The sequence below is a fragment of the Equus przewalskii genome, chromosome 8 (assembly GCF_037783145.1).
Source record: "Equus przewalskii isolate Varuska chromosome 8, EquPr2, whole genome shotgun sequence".
In the NCBI taxonomy this organism is placed as follows: Eukaryota; Metazoa; Chordata; class Mammalia; order Perissodactyla; family Equidae; genus Equus; species Equus przewalskii.
Genome location: NC_091838.1, coordinates 58,015,290 through 58,040,253, shown reverse-complemented (window position 1 = coordinate 58,040,253; position 24,964 = coordinate 58,015,290). Strand labels below are relative to the sequence as shown.

The 24,964-nt window shown below is 33.6% G+C and overlaps 1 protein-coding gene across 7 annotated transcripts in view; it reads left to right on the top strand.

Annotated features, from left to right (window-relative positions):
- The window catches only part of CSMD3 (CUB and Sushi multiple domains 3), a 1,172,992-nt gene that overhangs the window by 979,552 nt on the left and 168,476 nt on the right, over positions 1-24,964 (top strand). For 4 of the 7 annotated variants that reach the window (XM_070630869.1, XM_070630872.1, XM_070630870.1 and 1 more), the window contains 2 exons: positions 23,167-23,280; positions 23,780-23,875. The exons of the other annotated variants lie outside the window; for them this stretch is intronic. In XM_070630869.1, coding sequence (XP_070486970.1) covers positions 23,167-23,280; positions 23,780-23,875 — 210 coding nt within the window. The remainder of the gene's footprint in view (positions 1-23,166; positions 23,281-23,779; positions 23,876-24,964) is intronic. 7 annotated transcript variants of the gene reach the window in all.

Here is a 24,964-nt window from a genome sequence, read left to right as displayed (position 1 = left end):
CCAGTTACTTCAGATTTCAAGTAGAAAATCCAGGAAGAAAGAGAATTTTTTTTAAAAACAAAAAAGAAATGCTGAAATTAGCACTGCTGACCGCATTCTGAAAATTCAGGACAGTATGAGATATCAATGAGATTAATTTAGTCACTTAAATAGAAAAGTTGACAGTGAACTCAACAGAACATGTCCTTGGTGGCTTGGGCAGGAATCTGAATGGTCAGCATTCTGTCACACGTTAGATTTTGAAATCAAATCTATCTCCAAGAAGTTCTGCCTCCTGATCAGCTGTTTTCGCTAAGAGTCACCTCTTAAAATGGCAACAGCTGGTCTCAGGCTCTTAAATTTAAACGCATCAGTTTTCACTTACATTCCTATTTCTTGTCACTGTAAATGCTATGGCAACTTTCAGTGTGACTGGAAGGAAAATGACAGAATTAAGAAGCATATCAGAGATAATTCTTCCGGTCCCAGTGTTGAGTGTGGTTGGCGAGTTTAGGTGAGATGGAGAAATCCAGGTTGACTTTATGCAGTCTCAGTGATTGAGAACATGGTCAATGTTGGAGTTGTTTTTGAGAGAAATTCGAACCTCTGCGCTTCAAGAGTTAACTGTGTGAGGTAGGTGAGACACAGCAAATAGAAAACCAAATGAAAAATATATTTTCAAGTGCTAACTGGTATATAGAATGAACCTTGAATAATGTAGGAAGGAAAGAGAGACACCACTGAAATCTAAGTAATTGAAGGTATGTTTGTGGAAGCTAGAGAATCCCTCTTGGATTTTACATGGTTATATGAGCTTGGAAAAATCACTTTTTTGGTCTGAATAATGCTACTTGATTTACCATGCTTTTGACATTTTTGTAAGAATTAACATTAATGAAAATCCTGGAAAGCCACTGACTTGGACTATTATAAAAAAAAAAGAAAAAAGCACTAAAATCTACATATTTATTCCTGAATCCAAGAATTCTTTTATTCATCTGTTCAGTGAATATACACTGAGTCCTACATCATGCCAAAGGCCTGTCAGAGATGACTTCTAATCTGAGGTGTTTGCAATCTGTTCTTCTGAAAGAGCATATTCAAATTATAGATAAAGTCTTCCTTTAAATAAGTATACACTAAACTACAGTTTTATTTTCCCCTTTATGAAATATTTTAAATGAACTAAATATAGTTGAATTTGTTTTCTTGTTGGAAATGATAATTGACAGAAATACATGGAACATGTTGGAAATAATTAAATCTACTGATACTTCAACTGACTTCAACTATTGATTTTACTCCAAAAGCTATTCCTTTTTGACATTCTAATATTGATATAACTGTTCGTATCCCTTTGATTCAGGTGCTAAAGCTCACATAAATCCAGTGAATATCATTACAGTGTAGCCAGAACCTAACTTAATCAGTCTCTGGCTGTGCTCGAATAAGAACCTGTCATTCAGCCAAGTGTCAAGTCCACAGTGGATAAAGACTAGACACAAAACCATGAGGATTTCCCACTGAGCATCCACAGTTGACTACTCACAGTGGTGTTCACATTCATTCAAATGCCATATGTCTCTGCTTTGTGTAGATTTGTAACACATTTGATTTTATTGATACACTGATTTCATTTCTCATAATATATGTAAAATGCCAGAGTTTCAGTTGGCTCCTATTACACTAGCATAAAATATCCAGATAGAACTTAGGAAGAAGCAATTTTTACTGAATAACAAGGCAGGTAGGGGGAAAATGTGCCTATGTATATAAAATAAAATAAAACTTGTCCTCAGAGTTTTGTTAAAGCAGAAAAACTACTTCTGTAGCTGGGATCAGTATATTCGAGTCAGCAGTATGGGATGTAGTATCTAGTGTTATAAATAATTTCACATGTGGGTAAAAGAAGGTACCTTTTTCCAGATGCTTTGTCTTAATGGTTCTCTTCATGAATGGAAAATGACTATAACGGTGATTTTTTGTAAATTAAAAAATAAAACAGAAAAGAAAGTCTCTTCTTATCCTATAACTTTCTTTATTATGCATATTTTAATATATTTTATATTGGAATTATTTGTATATGTCTATCTTTTTTATTAGATCAGTTTCTCAAGATGAGAGCAAGCCATATAATAATCAGTGAAGTAGCTCTTAAAAATGTAGATTCTTTATTCAACATTATAACTAAGGTTTTCTGGGGGCAGCTCCTCCACAAATTTCAAAAGCATCCAAGATGGTTCCCACGTACACTCTATTTGACAACCGTTGCACTAGATTGGAAACCACTTGAGGGAAAGTGTCGTGTCCGGTTTATCTTTATTCGCAGGTATTCAGGGCATTGCCACAAATGATTTTTAAGTTTAATTGGATTAAAATGGTTTTCTTCACTTCATATCTATAGGAAATGCATTATGCTCATAAATACTCCCAAAATAAAAATGCTTGCAGAGTATTTGAGAGATGGTCAAGATAGTATATCCACCAATTAACAGTGAGAACACAATGAAAAAATATACAGAGGAAAACTGCATTGTTTTCAGTGCATAGCCTATCAGGCACAATTCTGAGATATGTCATAAATCATTTTTTAAGCTATCTTGACAGTACCTGAGTTAAAAAATGTGCCCCATCTATTGTTTTGTCTTAGTAAGCACTCTACTAACTGCTGTGAAAAATGATTACTTAACAAAAAATATTTTAAGTTGTTGTATCATATACCCAAGTTTTATTAGTTTCCAGAGCCTGGATCTGACTTCATTGAAATGCGCCTAAGACATTCAACCTTAGAAATGAGCTCATTATGAATAAACGTTTTCCAACTACTTTCCTGCTTTTAAAAGCCAAGATTTTCAGTTTTGGCATACACCATATGTACAAGAGGTGCAATAGTTAGAAGTCAAACTGACTGGGATCTAGTACTAGCTGGTCTTTTACTAGCTGTGTGATCATGTGCAATTATTTAATGCTGTGTCAATTACCTCATATAAGGGAATATTAACACCTGCCTCACGGGATTCTTTGGGGTTTAGAGATAATGTTTATAAAGCATTTAGCACTCTGCTTATTGTTGATATTATTTTATTGTTGTTGCTATTAATGGTAGTAGTATGCTTAAGGATTCGATGCTCTCTCCTACCCCAGAAAAGTATTCTCTGTTTTTAAGAAAAAATAACTACTTGTTCATTACCTTTCCATACATTAGTCAAAATTGGCAATAGTGGAGCCATTTTAAAATGGAGTTGGAGCTGCTTTTCCAGAGAAACAGCTTTGCTCTCTTAAACCTTGGACTGGGCCAGAATGGCAATTGTTTTAAAGCAATTGTTTGAGAAGTCAATAGGCAAATGAACATCCTGATCACAAAGACTGAGGATTGTGACTTCCTGAAGATAGAATCAATAATCAAGCAATGTTTAGCCAAGAATAGCTCTCTGCCTCCAACTCCAATTAAAATTCTTTGTAATACGTTATGTAATATGTTACTAAGCATTATCTCCTCTCTACCCCATTTTTGGTACGTTCATACTTGTGGTGAATGTTACTCAAAACGCGGTACTTCAAGAATGCTTGTCATATAAACAGTCAATCCCTGAAAAGTAACATGTAGCTATAAAGCATAGCAACTTTCACATTTAGTATGACAATCGTGGGTTGGCTCAAAAGATTTTCACTCTGTAGACACACTAGATTTCACAGCTTAAGGTGGCCTTCATGTATTTATTGAGTAGTGCAGTCCTCAGAAATCATCCATCATTGTTCTGTTGTTCAAGCTCTGCCTCTCTAAAGAAATTAAACAGTAGACACATGCCGTACCTCATCACCATTCATTTTTCTTACTGTCCTTTTCCCTAAGTCATTACTAACAATCTGCAACTTAAAGTTTACTCCTGTATGTTTTATGTATAAAATAAATATACAATGAGAAACTGTCCTTTCATGAAATTACTCTTAAAGAATTTGAGTTCTGCTTTATATTATCAGTCAGCTTTAAACAAAAATAAGTTTTAAAAAATATTGTCTTTTTAATGATAAAGTTAAAAACTAATTTTTATTCTTAGTAATAGAACATGCCTTTAAAACATCAGAACTAAAGGAGACATCAGGTGTCTGATATCCAGACATAGTGCAGCCTTCTTTCAGTGTTACTTCTCTTCCAGTGGTTATTCAATGGCCTATATTCTAATGAAGTTTATTAACCATAATATCTGAGGGTAGGGACTGGCTTGCTGACAGTAATATCTGAATTATCTTCAGAGCCTGATCTTGGGGCGGGCAGAACTTAGGCAGCTGCACTGGCATCAATCCAAAGAAATAAAAATTGATGCCATCCCCACTAGAATCCTCATCTAATTACTTAAGTGGAAGTAAAAAAATACACACATGCACACGCCACTGAGAACTAAATTAAATCCCTTTTTCCCTCTGTTAACCTATCTCTCTTGAGTACATTTGGGACAGGCTAATGTTGGTTCCATATTATATCTTATAATCTATACTGTCAGTCTCTTGACTAGTGAACTGAGTATTATCCAAAATCAGCAGGTGCCATCAATTGAAATTGTGAAACTTATCAATGTTTTGCATAGTGTGGTTTAATATTTATGTTATCTGGTTCATAAATAATCTTATAAATTCATATTCATATAATAAATCCCATGTTTTAACCATAAAATGTATATAATTTCTCTCTAATCACAGTAAATAGTTAAAGAATATTGATTTGAAGGAGCAATAAATTATCAGCAAGTTAAGAATGGCCACATACTTCAAGCTGACCCTGAGTACCTAGCATAGAAAGTGATTAATATAATTGATTACATAAATGAGTGAATTTAATCATGTAACCTTTTTTCACAGGATAATGTATCTATCTTAGGAAAGGTTATAGAAGGAGGTGATGGAGGTTGATGATAACTCCTTTCTCCTTTTCCCACTTAATCTGGCCTCCGTCACTCTTCTGTTGAATCATTTTAGAGATAATCCTTGGATTTGTTTGGGGAAGAGAGTAGTGAGGGGAAATAGAGAATTGGAGCCGGAAAACAGATTTTGAAAGCTTCCTGCCTTGTGTCTATAGTACAAGTACTCCCATTCAGTAAACTTATGTTTGCTCTCCTCCCTGCCTCAGACATGTGGGACAAAAGTTAAAGACATTCTAAAGGGCATTTGAAAAAAGATTTTATGGAAAAATTATTAGGGGTAACTAAACACACTGGCCTCGGTTTCCAAAAATGATTGATTTTTCATTGACATTAGAAATGTATGGCTATTGCTTAGAATTAGATTGTTAATTTGTGTTGTTTTACCTATTCAGGGCACCAGACATTTTTTTTTTAATTCCACTTGTTGCTGAAGTACAGAAACTTTGATCTCTAATTTGCTGTATCTCTGTAAAGTCCACAGGATAATGGTTTCTCAGTGAATGTTGTTCACTGAAAAATCACTGATAATTTCTAAACTTTAAGTTCTTTATAAAAAAGAGAAAAAGTCCCTGGTGACCTATTCCTGCAGAGCTTGCATATTTCATGTTTGTAAATGAGTTTGTTGCTTTGGAGATTTTGGTCCTAAATATTTTAATTATTGATTGTCTATATATTTTAGTAAAGTATAGTGTGATTTTGGGTTAGGTTCCCCACAGTTTTTGATGATCAACGGCAATTTCTTTCAAAACTCTCTGCCTGAGAAGAAATCCATTGTAGGAGGTGCCATATGAAGCCATTCTTATATCTTTGCATGCTAGTAATGCAAAAATATTGTTGTATCTTTGTGTTATCCTATCACACCCTGAGGTTATAGTGTTTATTTCATATACGTCTAACTCAGTACTTACTGTCTTCTATGCTAGACTGTAAGTTCCATAGGATCTGGAACTGTGCCTATCTTTTTTCTTCCGCTTGTGTCCCTAGTGCCTACTGCAGCATGAGTGCCTGCCATCAAGGATTACCTTTAAATAAGAACTGATGGCAACATATACATATCAGAGTGAGTGGTGCAGGCATTAATACCCAGGAGCTCAAGTGGGTTAAAATTTGTGGGATTTAATGAGGGGAATTCATAGAAGATTCATGGAGGAGATGAGCCTTCTTTTTTCTGTTGGCAAAGTGATAGATGTCATACAGTTAAGGGAAAGAGAGAAGGCATTCCAAGTAAGGAGTAGCATGAACAGAACACCAAAGAAAGAATCTCCACCACTGAATTTACCATACAGGCTGGTAAATATATGCTCATATGTTATCGCCCTCCACTAGCCTGTGAGGTCCTTGAGGACAGGGACTGTATATTATCAGCTGCAAGAATATTTATTTATACATTGCAAGAACTCAATAAATAGTTGTTGAATAAATGAATATTAACCTGACTTCTAGCCTGGCCATAAACTTGAAGCCAAGTTTTCAGGTTTGGGGTTTTTTTCTTCCTTTTCCAGATCAACTCTCTACTTGGTTGCTTGGTATATCCAACTTTTTACCTTCTATGATGAAATTATTTTATATTTCTCTTTTAAGAATAATTTTTGTGTGTTTTTAAGTTCTTAATACTCTAATTTTAGCTTTGCCTTTAGTACCTCCAAATCCCTTTTCCAGAGACTAGATTACAGATTAAGACTTTAAAAATTGCAAAACAGTTGCTGCTGTTTAATGGGCATTAATAAAATGCTAATATGGCGTAATGATCTAAAGTTTATATCAGAAAGTGAAAACGTGCCCATGAGTATTTTTCTTTTTTCTTTTTTAATTTTTTATTTTTTAAATTGCAGTAACATTGGATTATAACATTATATAGCTTCCAGATGTACATTGTAATATATGTCAAATTCTGTGTAGATTACATCATGTTCACCACCCAAAAACTAATTATAGTCCATCCCCTCACATGTGAGCCTAATCACCCCTTTCATCCCCCCATGGTAACCACCAATCCAATCTCCATTGCTATGTGTTCGTTTGTCGTCGTTTTTATCTTCTACTTATGAGTGAGATCATACAATATTTGACTTTCTCCCTCTGACTAATTTCATTCAGCATAATACCCTCAAGGACAGTATTTTTCTTAACAGTAGTTGTGGTGGTGATGTGCAGAGATCTAGATAAGCTTTAGAAATTAAATTTTAGGGACATAGTTGGGGGCAAAAGAAGATGAAAATATCAAACTATTCATACAGCCCATCTGCTCAATTCCAGAACAAAACTGTCTAGGGAAGTGATGTGATCAAATTTGCATTTTAGGTTAATCACTTCCATAAAGGTGTGGGAAATGAAGTGGAGTCGCTCCAGATTTATACACAGGGACATCACAAAGGAGATTAGAGATATATAGGCCTGAATTGAGAATGTAGTAATGGGAATGGAGAGGAGAGGATGTGTTTGATTAAATTCAAGATACATTTAGAAGACAGGAAGTGATGTCTTGTGTGCTTGTATGTATGAGGTTATTAGAAAGAGGTACTCAAGAAAGCAGCTGCAGGGGCCCTGTACCTCAGGGCATAGCATAGATACAGAATAGGTCCTCGTAAATATTGTTAAATAGCTTGGGTGACTGAGCAGATATCTTTCCTCAAGTTAGGAGAGATTTGGCAAAGGACAGGCAGCTTGTTTTTATTTAACTGGTAGCATTCTGTATTGCTTCCTTAAGGACACAAGGCCATCAATCTCGGTTGAACTGAACTAAATACCTCATTTTTGTTATCCTTTTTAAGCAACTTGTGGCAACTCAATTTACATTTAAGTAAGCTCTGTCAGATATGATTGATAATTGCTTAAATAGCATTGATTGTTTGTGAAACAAAACAAACTGAAAAAGGAGAGTCATGCTGACACAATCTTTTTTAACACCTGGTATTTGAAACGATTGCAAGGTATTGTGATTATCTGAAATGAGTGAAAACATTGTCTCAGTGTTTCTGATTCTATGTTTTCTTGTACATAATTGAAGTTTCTACATTCATTGCCCAAATATGTGATGAGTGCCAGGGAAGTAGATATTGGAATACACATATAAGTAATCTCAAGTATTAGAAGAAAAAGTTTTTTAAATCAAAAATTCAAAATAGTGTCACAACTTGTATAACCGGAATAAACAGTGGATACTATAGAGGCATAGTTGAGCAACCTTTAATCCAATAAATTCTGACGTAATGGTAGTGAGTTCTCAGTAACAGCTTCTCTGAGCCGAGTCTTCAAAGATGGCTAAGGAAATGACACAGAGTCTAGATACACAGTCAGAGAAGCTGGGGGAGAACATAACAATTTTAGGAGATGCAAGTGGGGACATCAGCCAGTGAAGCCTGGCTTCATGAGGTTATAGGAAGACGGGGTCACAGAGCTGCCAGGAACAACTCATTGGTTGGAGTACTTCAGGTTTGTTCAGCTTTTTACACAATAAAATGAAAAGAAAAAATAAACAGGACATGTGATTCTATTTAGTTTATTTGATGTGAAAGAATTGTTTCTAAAGATACTATAGAAAGTTCACAATCAATACAAACCATCTATTGAAATGGCCAAATAAATTTTAAAGTGTTTTCACCCCCCCGTACACACATATCAACTCACTAATGCTATTTTATTTTATTTATTATGCGTTTTCTTTGTCCTTCACCCATTACAATTAAGTGGACACAATCATTTATTTGAGGAAGATTAACCCTAAACTAATGTCCACCGCCAATCCTCCCCTCTTTTGCTGTGGAAGACTGGCCCTGAGCTAACATCCATGCCCATCTTCCTCTACTTTATATGTGGGACACCTACCACAGCATGGCTTGATAAGTAGTGAGTAAGGTCTGCTCCCGGGATCAGAACAGTCAAACTCCGGGCTGCTGAAGTGGAATGCATGAACTTAACCACATCACCACCAGGTCTGCCCCCAGACATTTTTTAGAGGATGTTTTTAATGATTTGGACTCATTCCAGCTCACTTTGGTCCACGTCTCTAGCCCCATTGTACTATATATCCCTTCATTTAAACAGTAGCAACATGATACGGCAGTGAGTGTAAGGCAGAGAAATAGAACTTCACTTGTTTCAGTTAAGCCATCCTATGTAAACACTTGGAATGTTTATTTCTACTTATAATCTAAAAGGCTGAAATAGAGTCCAAACTTCAGTAAAAGTTTGTTTTTTCAAGTTTTTCAACATAACATTTATATAATTAAAATATTACTCCATTACATCTTTCCTCCTTGTACCATAATATTTATTTTCTTATTTTCAAATGTTTACTGCTATAATATATATTATGCATAATTATATTATTATGCAACTATGTATGTTATGTTATACATATTATTATTTGTGTAATAATATAATGACATAATAATAGGTATATATGACAGAGTTCAATGAAAGAAATTTTTTCAGTGTCCATATTTCTTTTCTGGCCATTATTACTTATTCATTTTCTGGTTATTAGTAAAATAATTTTACTATGAGGAAGAAAGCATGTTAAAAACAATCCACTCTGCGTGTCTGATACGTTGATGCGCCATCGTTTCCTACAGTGGTTAGAGTGTTGGGTCAAGAGGCCCTAGATGTAAATCTCAGCTGCACAAGTATCTCTTGGGGCAGCTTTGGGCCTAGGTTTCCTCATCTTCAAAACAGGGATAACACCCACTACTCATGTCATCATAAGGAAAAGCTGAGACAATACACATCAAACTCCTGCCAGCAAAGTAAGTGCAGCAAATTGCCCCCCAAGTAAGTGCAGCAAATGTGGTTGTAAAAGGTAACAATAGGCTACATTTAGATTTTTTCTTGCAACCCCTCTTCACCCTCCACTGAATTTAAATGATTTAATACATAAATTAAGTCCAAATTAACCTGAAAGAATATTGAGTTCACAAATTGAAGTCAGAACATTATTTAACACACTATAACTATTATCTCTAAATATGAAAAAAAAGCATAAAAACAGAATTTAGTGTAAGATTTCTAATATGTAGTTTTGATTTTTAAAACTCTATTTTAAGTCACCTGTGACCCTTTATAGCATACTGTCCAAAGGTTTTCAAGGTCTCTTATTTAGCATGGAATATCATATTATGTCAAATAAATTATGATAGTTTCACTTTACATATGATTTTTTTGCTTAATGTTTATTGCTAATTAAGTCTCAGAATCATTTAAATGGAAAGAATCTCTAACAACTAACAATTAAGAAATAAAATTGTTACTTATTCAGAATAACAAAGGATAAAAATTCACTGATGGTAATTTGGATCAATGTCAGATACACTTGGGGGGAAGTTGAATAATTTTATGGAATTACATATTGTATCTTTATCTCTAGAGGGAGTCTTAACAAAAACTCCATTAAAAACAAGGTTTCATTTATTGAAAAAAAAGAATGTTCCATTTATGTTTTGAAGCTAAATACAATGGCTTTGTAAACCATTTAACAACACATAATACAAAGTGAGTCACATGCACAAATAATTTATGCCTCTTATTGGTTCTTAATTAATAATGATAGTGTGATTATAAATTAATTTTGAAATACTTAGTTAAAATTTATTATTAACTCGTCTTATCTTTGTTATGATAACTAGAAGCAAATTAGTAAATAGATGAGTTTGTTTTTTGAAATCATTTTAAAATTATCATTCTATTTACCATTGATCGGGGCTTTGAACAGTTAACTATTCCTATAAGTAAGTTAGAAAAGTGGAGGTGATGCTATTTTAGCTCTTTTTGCATTCAGATGCCAAATGATTAATTTTCAACCATTTTCCCATTGAAGACAATCCAAAACACATTTTTCACACACTTTCTTTTAAAAGCTAAATGCTTTATACAGTTCTGTGAATAAATTTTGCACATATAAGTAAAAAGCTTCTTTATAATGTTATATGGGATATTTCCACTGGAATTAGAGCTTATTAAGTAATTTAGAATGACTCTACACTTCATAGCTTCTGACATTTCTAGACAACACAGGGAAATTGAATACTTCATCACATAGAGGTACAAGGGCTTTTACTCTCTGACAGCAGGAAAAAAAGACACAAATCTGATGAGAATAAGTTGGAAGAAAGTATGAATGGGACCTAAAAAGTAAATTATTAATTTATAATTAAGAACAAGATTACAGTCATTCTCAGGTTACACATATGCATATTCCAATTTGAAAATACTACACTTCTATATAAGTGCATCACTTTTTCCCATTTCTCCACCTTAGTGATCAACTTAGACATGCCCTTGAGTATAATGGTACAGCCATAATAAGATTAAACAGTGCTTTCCATGCAGGTATTGTAGTTAACTATTCATGTTTAGAGACTTTAACCTCTCTTCTCCCAATGAAGTCCCAAATCCTGCTGGAATATGTTTCTTGCTATTCCAATTGGAGCTTAAAATGCATTTTCCTACAGGATTGGTGTTGCAAATCATTCTACTTTTTTGTGTTTCATTTACCTCATTTGTAAAACAAAAAATTGAAGCAGATGATCATGAAATTCTTGTTCAGTTAAAATTTTCTATTTTCATAAACTTCATGGATTTCAGGTCAAATTGATTTTGTGAGTTAATCTGGGCACCTATCATTTTTACACCATTTTCATGAGAAACATGCATTTTAATATCTTAACAGCCTGCTGGTACTATCTTTCAAACACAGCTCATTCATAGATTATGTATTGGTTTAATATGAAAGTAGAGACAGGTTATTAATCACCACTGGCCCTTGTGTCTCTAATTTTTGTTAGATCTAGTTCTTTGTTAATGAAAGGCTACCTCTCAAATATGGGACTATTTGTTAGTTCAATGGAGGGTTGGTTTGTTTTGACAGAATAAATTTATCAATTTTCTTAAAAGGAATTAAATTATTCTATATGTACAAAAGTTTTGGGTCAAGAGGCAGAGACTCAAATATCAATAGGTTCATTGTTTATCAGCTAGTGATACTAATCCAAATACACGTGCACCAAGTGAAGGATAAAACATTGTCTCAAAATTCTTTCAGCCGTATCTGTGGGCCTAAGTGATTTTCTAGTCAAAAGGATATATTTCTATGAAAATCTCAAATATATCCATATTTATGAGGACTAGAATTTCCATTTGTTTTCAAGTTCCTCAGCAATTGGTGAAGCATTTTGCACATAGTAAATAATAACTAACTTAATAAACATGTGGGCATTTGGAATGAAATTATGGACAAATGTTAGATGCTTTTGGTAATTATGATGATGATAATGTTAAAAATGAATGATGAAAGCAGCAACAGTGATGGTGAAGGTGTTAAGACAGCAATGGTGAAATGTGTTACTTTAGTTATGTTTAAAAGGAGAATACCTCTTTCTAGACTAGCATAAAATATTTTTCTTTTCTTTGATTACAGACAATATAGTTTGAGACTGTTTCTGAAAATAAAAAAAAATAACTATAGAAGAAAATTCTCTGGGGAACTCAATCAATAAATGAGACCATTTCCCCCCAGTATAGTTCAGTGTGTTCTTTGAACAATACATATTCTGCAGATTTATTTCAGTAACTCCTTTATACTCCGCAATGTGTGTTTGTGCTTCCTGGGGACGGTTACAGGACTAAAAGAATATTTGTAGCATCTGATGATTTGAACTAAATGACTGACAAAGTCTCTCCCCAAATTGATATTCCATTATTCTTATTTGTTTCCATTGTTAAGATTACTACTAACCATCACATTTGGCAGAGTTAAAAAATAAATGGTTAATATCATTTATTTATAAAGTCATATACTGATTTTAAAATTTTTAAAAGAAGAGATTAGAAAAGTCACAGGGTATGGAGTAGATTTTTGTGTGTGTATATGTGGGAGTGATACTGTGTTTATGAAGCACTTGCTGGGCAGGATGCTTTACAGATTAATCTTCACAACAACTTTATGAAATGAGTATGACTTTGCAGGTTAAGAAAAAGATTCAGAAAGGTTTAATAGCTTGGTCAGGGTCACACAACAGTAAGTAGCAAAGCTGGTCAAATCCAGGTTTATAGGTTTAAATTCCAGGCTCTTTAGGACTAACATTTTATTTTGTAATAATTATGATAACAAAAGTTACTTAATAGATCTGGTACTGTTCTGAATTCTAAAATAAATGCCTAAAAAGTACTGAGTCTACAGAATGTTTAACACCTTATTTGTTAAGAATACATTTTTATATAACTAATGTGAATATATTGTCAAGATAACAGACATTTACTCCTCTGTTATTAATGATAATAAATAATTATTTGTCCATTTAGGACAAATGCATTTATAAATATACTATAAAGTATCTTCCCCACCTTTCTTAACAAAATATCTAAAAAAATAATCCACTTATTCCTTTCAGTTCAGAATCTTTATCACAGACCTTACTTGTGAGGTTTTGCTGTGGTGAGATTTCCTCAATGACTTTCAAGGCTGCTTGTTCTCTATATACCCCAGTCTGCTCTGTTCTATAGTGTAATGGTTAAGAGACCAGACTCAATGGGGCTGGCCCCGTGGCACAGCGGTGAAGTTCGCACGTTCAGATTCTCATTCTCGGCAGCCCAGTGTTCGCTGGTTCGGGTCCCGGTTGCAGACATGGCACCGCTTGGCAAAAGCCACGCTGTGGTAGGCGTCCCACATATAAAGTAGAGGAAGACGGGCATGGATGTTAGCTCAGGGCCAGTCTTCTTCAGTAAAAAGAGGAGGATTGGCAGCAGTTAGCTCAGGGCTAATCTTCCTAAAAAAAAAAAAAAAGGGAGACCAGACTCAAGATAGATTCATGGTCCGTGAATTCAAATCTTAGCTCTTCCCTTTGCTGGCTTTATAATTTTTGATAGTCGTCTTATTTAAGTTTCAGTTTTTTAATATTTGAAATGGAGATAATAGTGCCTACCTCAAAAGTTGTTTTGAGGATCAGGCTAGCTGATATATAGAAAGAACTTAGCACAAATCCTTACATATAGTAAGGACTCAATGGTAACTAGTTGATATTATGCCTTTTTATTTTTGATATAATTTTTTATTTGTTTAATAAATAAATAAACATACCAGTATTCCATTTTCTAAATTTCTAGCAGCAGCAAATTTTCTCCCTTTAACTGGGCGTTTCTTATGGGCTCTGGTTCAGAAAAATAAATCTCAGAACATGGTAGAATTATGTCTATAATAAGAGTAAGTAAGCTTGGAATTCCTAACGTTATGGAAATGTACAAGTTTAACTGTCAACATGGTGAGGCTAGAACCCAGGTTAAAGAGTGATGATTTTTTGGAAAAATTAAAAACTCTAAAAATGTTGCTCTATGACGTACTCCTCCACTCTCATCCTAAAATAGATGCAAATTCTGCCAATTAAAGAGCTCTTAGGCAGTGGGACTTTGAGAGTTGAGGGGTTCGGGGTGCTGTGCCTGCAGAAAAGCATGGCATGTGTAGGAGGCAATATGTAGAGTGTAGTTAAAGAATTCAGTGAAAGCAAGAATTTAATCCAGATTTAATGCTGAGTCATATGTAAAAGTCCCATAAGTAGAACAGAGAGTAACAAAGGTGCTCTGATTGGAGTGGAACTTAGAGGAAACAGGAATTGTGTCCGCATAGAAGCCCTCTCATCTCTAGAGGTGTTCTCCTCACAGAAGATTACTTGCTTATAGCAACTTCATCAAATTAACGCTCAACAAAAACTAGATGACAGTAAAATTTTGATCAGTTGAAAATCAGGGAAATGGGATCAAGAAATGATTAATGATTATTAGATGACAGAAAGAAATTATTATTTTTGTTAGATATGGAATTACATTGTGGGTTTTTTTTAAAGCTTTTGTCTGTTAGAGATAAATATTGAAGTATTTATGGAAAAAGAATATCATATTGGGAATTGCTTTTAAATACTTCTAGGTTGAGGATAGAGAGGGCATGAGAAAGGACAAATGAAACGAAATTTGCGAGTTTTGATAAGTGTTGAAACTGGATGATGAGTTCGTGAGTATTTTACTATTCCCTCTACTTCGTGTATTTTTAGAAATTTCCATAATAAAAAAAAATCCCATGAGTTTATGTTATAGTCCATGTGAGAATATTTTCCTGACCTAAATCTGTCTGGCCTAGTTGGGATTTGGCAGACATATTCTGCTAAATATGTAGGAAAAAAATCTTAGAGATGAGTAAAGAAAAACACTCATCCAAATTGAAATTGAGTTAAAAATAAAAGTGTTAATAAAATATTCTAACACTTTAAACTTTTAATTTTGCTTTCCCGTTTTAATTCTTTTAAACATGCAATAGAATTGCTTATTGTATTTTTCTTGATTTCATTGCTTTTTAAACACTAAATTAATTCTCAGCTGTTGGGAAGTGTTACAACTGCCAAATTACAGATAAGCTGCTGGCTTGGAGTTGAATAGATGTTTGCTGTCAGAACAATTAAAGAAAATTGAACTATATTTACCATAAGGGGTTTTTTAACAATGCCTATATGTTTAAAATATGCCAAATAGGCAGTTTTGAAATTTTGGTGGTAAGCAAATGGTGGCAACATAGACAGAAAGCCAACTTTAGAGAAGCCTAAAAGTAAATATTATGCATTTAGTCAGTAAATTTAGTTTATAGACTGACAGAAACATCACACAAGAAATTGCTAAGAGGAAAATAAATTAGGATTCTGTTCACTGTTATGAGTTTGGAGCAGGACTAGACTTCTGGATAATCGAGTGTCATGGTCAAAGCCATGAATTTTTTAAAAAGGATATCTTTTATCTCCTAATTACTACAAAATAGCAATAAGAAGGTTTTGGTATATGTACTTTTAGAAGCAGGAAGACCTCCTTGTGCTCTGTGAGCTGCTAACCTAGCACTTTTAGGTTATTTGCTCCATGGTCCGATTGGCCCCAAGCATCTAGCGTGGAATCAAGCTTTCATGTGGAGATTTTAATAGCCCTCTAGAAAATTAGGATATGATTCACATGATTCATCTTAAGTAAAATACTGTATTAGTATAAAGCATCTCATTGTGAGTTAATAGTTTTCTACTTTGTACTATAATATTTACTGTATTTGGAATCTGATGTGTAGAAAATGTAAAAGTTTCCAAAATACTGATGAAACTCATTATTATATCAATTAATGCAATTTCTATCCAAGCTTTTCCAGTGCTAGATAAGTAGCATGCTGATTTGATTTGGGACTGATTTTAAAAATTCTGCCTTGGTACTTTTAGAGTAAATTGTCATAATATTTAACTTTTATTAATGTGTATTTTTCATAAAATTGAAGTTTTAATGAGATACCTTTTAGTCATCTGTAAATGAGAAACCTTTAAAACCATGACGTATGCATGTGGTATAATGACACAAAAATGCAACCTTGGAGCTATTTACATAATAAGTAGTTTCACAGTCAGAGGGTATAGAGAACAAAGAGTTCTGTATATGTTACTAATTTAAAAAGGGAGCCTTTTGCACACATGGACAATTCCACAAGCTTGTCTTGAAATATCCATATGAGACAAAATTCATATAAAGCTAGCCAAACTTTTTGATAGCTATGTCACCAACAGTAATTTTTTGTGTTTTCATACATTATCAAGTACAGTTCCAAACACATCTTTGATTTGAATCTTCATTATTTCTGTTCTGTTAGTAGTGTGTGTGCACATGTGTGTTTTCTTCTGTGTTGTGTTGGTGAATAAAATGCAAACTGAACAAAACAAGAGTTATTTCTTAAAAAATTCTTATCAGAGCAACCAACTAGCTGAATGCCTGATATAATCAAAGTGAACCCTAGAATACAAAAGAATGTGTAGATTTTGCAAAAGGAGTGACAGGTATATTGAGAGTCAAACTGAGATCTAATAGGAATTCATAATATTTTCCTACTCCTATTTCTGCCCAGACTCCCTTCTGTGTGAAATTGTTTATTTTGTGATGGAGTTTCAATTCCTTTACAACAGAAGGACATAGACTTAAGATAAAAGGAGTAACCAAAACAAAAGTAGAACGCCCTCTCGCCTTGCTCCCCTTTTCTTAGCCCATACAGAAAGCTGCTAATTATATTTTCATATTCAACCCAAAAGGATACAGTATAAAATCAGGTAGTTAGAGAAGTGCATAGCCATTTTGAAATTGCAAGACAGATGAACCTTGATGGAAATAGCTAGAATACTCTCCTAACCCAATCAGTTCTATCATTTGTTCTAAATGTGCGTGTCTGGAATGCAGAGGATGGAAAAGGATATGCTATTTAACATCAAAGGTCAATTAAATTTTGTCTGTCAGTAAATTTTTTCATTGAATTAGTAGCATATATTTTTACAAAACTGAGTTATTAGTAATAGTAACTAGTATTTATTACTGTTTCAGGCACTGTTCAAAGTGATTTACAAGTATCAGCTTATGTAATATTCACATCAATCTGACGAATTTAGGTACTTTTATTATCCTATTTTACAGATGAGGAAATCGAGGCATACAAGGGTGAAGTAGCTTTCCATTGTGATTCATCCTGGATTCGTTGCTAGAGAGTCTGATTCCAGAGCCTGAATCCTTAACTCTTCAGAAGGCAGTTGTCTGAAAGACCCTAATATCATTTGCAACATAGGGACATAGACTTAAGTTAAAGGGAGTAAACAAAAACAAAAGTAGAACACCCTCTCACCTTGCTCCCCTTTTCTTAGCCCATATGGAAAGCTGCAAACATCATTTATTAGGGTATTTCAGACCAATAGACTGATTATTTGAAAACATTAGTCCTTCTCAATCTGCTCAGCTGCAGATGCTGACAATCTCTAAGCTGCTTTGTCCATTCTTTCCTGGAGCAAAGAAACCTTGTCATTTTAGTATCTTTGCACCATAATTCATAAGGTACCACCCATCTGACCACTAGAAGTACCACTACCCAGAGAGACCTACTGCCCTGTCTTCCTCCACCAAATCTGAACCATTTTACATCAAAGCAAGTTTCAATCAGACCTGAATTTACCTCAACCTCTTAGACATTTTAATTTAACTATTCACCATCTTCCACGGAGTGGTTAGATCTGTTCCCTTAGCCATAGCCCAGTCTGATTTTGAGTTTTTTCCTTCTCACACTAACGTGCCATTGGGATTCTCTGTGAATTATTCCCTTCTGAGAGAAAAACAAAATTGACAAAAACAAAATTGAAACCCTTCTTTATTTGCATAAATTCAATTTTCAGTTTTAATTCAATAATTCCAATTCTGATCAGTGAATAACAGTAATCATGTCCATGTTTGTTTTATTATCCTTATTTAAAGTTAATGCATTGCTAAATCAGTGAGCCTCTGTACAGTGTAGTAGCTAGTTATTTTCATGGCACGAGAATTAAATGTAATTTCCAAAAGTTTAAGACTTGCTTAGGCAATGGTGGAACATTTCAGTAATAATCCACAATAGAGTGAGAGTGTAAAAAGGAGCTTTAACTTCCTTGTTCTCTTTATTCATATTCTAAACAAATGCGTACCATCTGGGCGCTAAACCATTTTTTTGTATTATGGCACGCCCCAGACATCCACTGTACTATTTTCCATAATGATACTTTCAGAGTGGCTGGTGGTCTGCACTGACTATTTTAACAGTTAAGCCATACTAATGCTGAGGAATAGCTTAATGCCATCCCAGGCACTCTCTCATCATTTGTTAATTTACATTTGGGATGGCTAAATTAAGCAGAATGGGTAAAGTCTCAGGAGTTAAATGAATGTGACCAAAGGAAAAAGGATTTGACAGAGTTTGGTGTAAAATAGGAAACGAATGTTCTTTGATACTAGTTAAATGAACACTTACACTGTGCAAATCTTCTCAGTAAATGGAACTCTGCCTCTTTGTCTCAATTGGATATTCTACTGTAAAAATTAGATGACAAATAAACTTTGCTTTATGTACAAAGAAGAGTGGATAGACACAGTGCCTTGCTTCATTCTGAGTTTATTTGCTCACGGGAGAGCAAGTCAACTAGGACAAAATTTTAAAGTTGGGATAACCATCCTACCTATATGATCTAAATTAGAAGTTTCCCCTGTTTAAGTGATTTAAGCAGACTATTTCAGTGATTTTTTAAAATACAAATATAGATTTCTTTAAAATGCAGTCTGGGACTCCTGTCAGATGTTGCCCATAAGATTTTGGTGGAGGACTTGCTTTGAGGAATGGATTAAGTGATTAGCACAGCAGTGATCTGCAAGGAGAGAGGTGCCCAAAGTGCCCTGTTGTTGGATAATAATTAATTAATTTGACCATTTAATATCTTTTCATAGGTAGAATACAAGTAAGTTGTCCTGAATGATCAAAAATATAATTAATGGGGTCTCAGAGCAGGGACCCTCAATGTCTTGGTCATCTTTTGAACCCCAGCATTCAGCTCAGTTCCTGGTACATCATAGAATAGAATCAATATATATTAGTTGAATCAATAAGCTGTATTGTAGGATAAAATATATGGAAAATAAGAGACCCAGAAATAGTTTCAGGCATAAAATAGATTATTTGCATAGGCTTATTTGTAGGGATATTTTACAAATTTATCTTTTACCTTACTAGGCTTCCCTTTTCTTCCTTTTTCTAGCTTGCAGTATAAAATTATAAAAATATATTTTTAACAAGAGTTTAAAAACATTATTTTCAACATCTATTTTGCTCAAAGAAGGAAAAAAATTCACTAAAAGTGGTATTTGACTTAAGAAGCAGCTTAGTGTTTATGTAGCCTACTCTAATAGCCTGAGAGCAAAGTGCTTTTGATATCTACATGCAAATCTCCAGAGAAAAGGAAAGAAGCTTGGAGCTGAAATGCAGAGAATTCTGTATATCTGTTAGAAACTAAGAAAAAGAAGATAGGTTTGCTAATCATTCCAGAAAGCATAATCAGCCTAGACTTTGGGGATTAAGTGTAGTCCTAGAAATAACAGTGTGCCCAGCCCTTAGGTTGAGTTATCAGAATCTAGATCAGTGTTAAAAGGTGTTTTGTTTTGTTTTGTTTTTCAAAAAAGAGGGCATAATTGTGATTCCTAGGGGGCCGCCCAGTGGCTTAGCAGTTAGGTTCCTGCACTCTGCTTCAGTGGCCAGGGATTTGCCAGTTCAGATCCCTGGCACAGACATACTTACTGCTTATAAAGCCACACTGTGGGGTGTGTCCCACATATAAAGTAGAGGAGGATGGGCACAAATGTTAGCTCAGGGCCAATCTTCCTCAGCAAAAAGAGGAGGACTGGTGGTGGATATTAGCTCAGGGCTAATCTTCCTCAACAAAACAAAACAAATATAAAACAAGCATGTATTAAAAATTTTATTTAACTCATGAATTAATGAAGGATGTCACAGGGGTTCAAAAGAGAATTCAAATAAACAGCAATGATAAATAAGTGGATGGATGGATGGATGGATGGATGGATAGACAGATATATAGATAGATAGAAGGAATTCTGAAATGAATTTACAAATAGTTGCAAAACAGGCCTGTCAATTGCATAATAATCCACTGCATTACACCACAGCCTCTATAAACCCAAGTGGCTCAGAAGGATGTGCCAGGAAACATCTTGCTTACCAAAAACCAACATCCAGTTATCTTTTGGTCCACCTTAAGGTCTTTCACAATTTTTCCCTACATTAGTCTAAACCACACAGAGTGGTCATTCACAATATTTTAAAAGCAGATCTACTGCTGTCTGAACATAAGAAAAATAAGTAAATTAACACATTCACAGACAGAATGGGGAAGCAAACAGAAGGGTTTCCGTTTAATTCTTGAGATTTCTGGCTGAGAAGGGGGCATTTGATTCAGAATTGTAAATTACCAGTTTAAAGAGAGGATAGTTAACCTGATGATGGGTAGGAAATCAGATTACTATGCAAGTGTTCTTGATACTTCATGCTACAAAAAACTTATTAAACATGTACTTTAAAATTTTATCTTTGATATAATGATTCAGTATCCTCTCAGAGTAACTTTTTTTCTAGTAAAAGTTATTTTTAATTTAAAATTTCCGTTGACGATGTTAATGCAGTTAGGACACAAAGAGAAGTAGCTGACTGATTGCTTAGTAAGGCAAGATTCAACACTCCACTCCTTAACCCCCTACCATTCTCAACTCTCCTCACCCTCGCCTCAGAATTATTGCAACAAATTACAAGCACAAGTCGCTAACACTCTAAAAGGCCTGCGTTGAATTTTCTTTACTTAAGATGATGCAAATATATGGTACTAATGGTTCTGTCCTTAGAGAGATAGTTTTGGTATTCCCAATTTACAGGTGATGCAAAACTGGTCTATCTGTAGAGAAATAACAGTGGAGAACAAGAAGCCTAAAAATAAGAAAAAAGAGGGATTTTTTTTTTTTCTTTTTCCTTAGAAAAAGCTCTTGGATGACTGTGTATTTTAGTTGTTTTAGATGTTGTTTGTAAATGTAGTAGTTTGCGTGGAAATTGGGCACATTTTCTAATGTAATATTTGAGATATTTACACAGAATGAGTTAAAGGATGTTGAGTTTTAATGTTTTACCTAATGACTTTCCAAAAAGGTATAGAGAAAGAATAAGTTATCTGTCAAGAGCCTTGTTGCACGGTGTACTTGATTTATCAAAGTTCCTGTGATTAGACTGGCATGATTTTGGGGGGCTAAAGGGGGCACTTGGAAAGGCAGTGGCAACATCTGCATTGTAATAGAAACATTTAAAGACACACTGAAAACAGATCATCCAAACACCGATCTAAACAATGCAAAAACAGAAAACAAAAATTGTCTTAATATTTTTTGGAGTATTTATGAAATAGCTTGGGATTTGGTAGACCAAAATAGGAATCTTATAAAAAGGTCTGAACTGGAAATTTTTCATATGACTTATAAACCTTTAAAATAGTTGACTACATGTATCTGATTTTGTAGCAACATGAATTTGTTTTCATGACTTCTAGGACATGTTTTAAAGAGAATTATTTATGAAATTTAGCACTTCAATGTTCAGGAATTGTTCAAAGCAACAACACTGTATCTGTGTTTATTTTCTTTTACCCCAGAAAGAACTGGACTGAAAACACCAGCTTATTTTAGCAGGCCAAAAAAATAAGTGTAGCTTTGTTTACATTATTATGTGTATGTGTTCATATGCAAAATTCAGCATGTTTCAAATGCACTAGCCTATCTTCATAGGACCACCAAAGAATCACCATAACCTTGATTTAAGCTGTAAAACATGAGGAACTATTAATATATATATATGTGTATATATATATATATACACATATTTGTGCAATGTATAGTTTAATTCTAGTTATGTGATTTTGAATTTATGAAAGTTACTTTGCTTTTACATTATTAAACTTAAAAGTATCATACTTTTTTAAAACCCACAATTTTTCAATGCAATAAAATGTTTTAAGGATAATGATTTTTATCCATTTCATTTTTTAAAATACAAAATACAAGCTAATTTCTACTCTGGGACAAGTTCTTTCTTTTAAGTTATAGTTTGGGTAGTTTCTGCACCTAAAATTATTGTATAATTAAAGAAAAAGTACAAAATGAAGTAAAAAGATATTTAAAAGCTTTTTTGCTGTAGGTACTTCAGATCTGACCTAACTATGAAAATGCAATCATTTTGTAAAGTTTTATAATATCTCAATTGCTGAGGAATCATAAATAAAATTTATTTTGCAAGAACAATAAGAGATTAACAGTGAATGATTAGGAATCATTTTTAACTTAGAATGTGAATTAAACACTATACCTGGAAAGTATCTTGCTGATATTTTTCCAGTGATGATATTATTTATAATGGAACAGCTTATTAAAAGCAATCTTAAAAAAAAATCCCCTAAATCAAAACTTTGTCTATCTCGTGTAAAAGAGGAGAAAAAAATTAGAAAAAGAGAAGAGAGTCACAAAGTGAAAAGAATCAAACTACCAATGGGAAAATCAAAAAGTTGTTCTTATAAAGTATTGTTCACCAACCTTATGATTTCTGATCTAAATTAAATGTTATACTCCTTTAATTAATTTTTTTAAAATAGTCATTTTAAAACTTTATTGCTTTTAGTCCGTGGTCATTATTTTTATGACCTGAAATACATGTGCAGGTATATCAACCAATTGGCACCTATCCTCTTTTAAAGGTAGAAAAAGAGATGACTATTATGTTGTAATACTTTGTTCTCTCTCTCCTCCTCTTTCTATTTTTCTTTTGTTTTTTGTTTTTGTTTTTGGATGGTTGGTGATTTGTTTGCTTCTCCTGGTTCCTGTTGATCAGTGGTGTTTGGCCAGTTTGTATTTTTCCAGACATCACTCCACGATGTTGTTGAGGTGTATGATGGGCCAACTCAGCAATCTTCTCTGTTATCTTCCCTCTCAGGATCCCATTCAGGTATCCTTTAATAGAACTGCCATGCATCAGTTATTGATTAAAGACTGACTTTGATTGGTATTGTAGTGAAAGTTGAGATTTATGTCATCCATATTAAAAATAAAGTAAACTGAAATAGAGTCACTCTATTTAAAAAAAAGAATAGAAACTCAATTAATAGTAACTCAAACGCTTGAGAGAAATATAACCAGCTATTTTCTGGGATTGTAATCGAGTAAATATAATATTTAGTCAGTCTGTGGTGTTGATGTAATATCAAATATTTAAGGATTCTTTAAAGAATGAGGCAATTTGTAACAAAATGTGATTAAAGCCTTCTAGTACAAAGGTGCAATTGAAGTTGAACCCAAAGAAAGTATATTGTCAGTGGCAGGATATATTATAGTAATTTGATAGAACATAGATTGACGTTTTCAAATGCCAGTGTAAATTAACATAATTTGTTAGGTTTACTGAATGAAATTATTTATGATATCTTAGTGTTTGTTTTGTTGAGTAGGAGAATCACTTCCACTGAGTTCAGGTAATCAGATCACAATTCGATTTACTTCAGTTGGACCAATAACAGCTAAGGGATTTCACTTTGTGTATCAAGGTAAGTGACCCTGTAGCCTAGAAACACACTAAAGAATGATATTAGTTTCCATGCTATGTTCAGAGTTATTGAATGATGAGATCCTCATAACCGTAGAGGAGAGATGAAAGTTGTGCAGGCTTTTGTTGACAATTTTGCCGTGTCCCCTGTCCGATCACTAGAGCACTGTTACTTTGACCAAAGTCAAAAAAGACCTATTGCTTTCATCATCATTCTCAAGTTGATTGTATGATTTTCCTTCCTTCCAACATATTGTTTTCAAAACATCTACTTTTTCTAACAATTCTTCACTCTCTATGTATTTTATTTTCCTCATAGCCTAGCACTCTAAATTAAAAAATGGACAAAATTTTGTGCTGATACACCTAGACATGCCAAGGAAATCATTACTCCATTCTAAAATTTTAGTTTCTCATCTCTCAGGAGAATTCAGACTTTCTTCATGGCTAGTGCATATTTTTGTGTAATTGAAAGTCGGTTTACAGAGTCTTTTCTCACCTTTTATAGGCAACCTTCCACGTTATCATTAAACTAAATTAAGAGCTGTCATTTGGCATATTTTGTTTTAATTATGTATGATCATGTAGTAGTTATTCCCAAATGTATCTTGAACTTTATTTCTAAGAAATTTATAAATGTTTGTGATTTGATGTTCTTATTAAACCCTCTTATCCCATTTATAATATTGGCTATAATATTTTTTCATTTTTAATAGTATTCCCTCTGTAAACAATGTGTGGCATTATGAATTTTAAAAGGCACTATTACAAATTCAGTTTTTGTACTCAAGTCACATAAGAGGCATCAATCTATTTGAAATTCATCGTATCATTTTTGGGCTGTTGTCAAACTCTTTAATCCCATCTGTATGTGTTTTAAAAAGAAAAAACATCCTGTTATCATTCTATTTTACTAAACCAAAAAAAAAGTCACAATTGAAAGACATACCTATAAAACCTAAAAGCAATTTCAAATTTGATACTGTATAATGATTAAAATAAAAACTTCTATTGTTGTTAATCTGTCTGACTTCTATTCTGCTTAGCCTGAACGTAGCTATTGCCTTCATCAGTAATAAATATGTTTTGA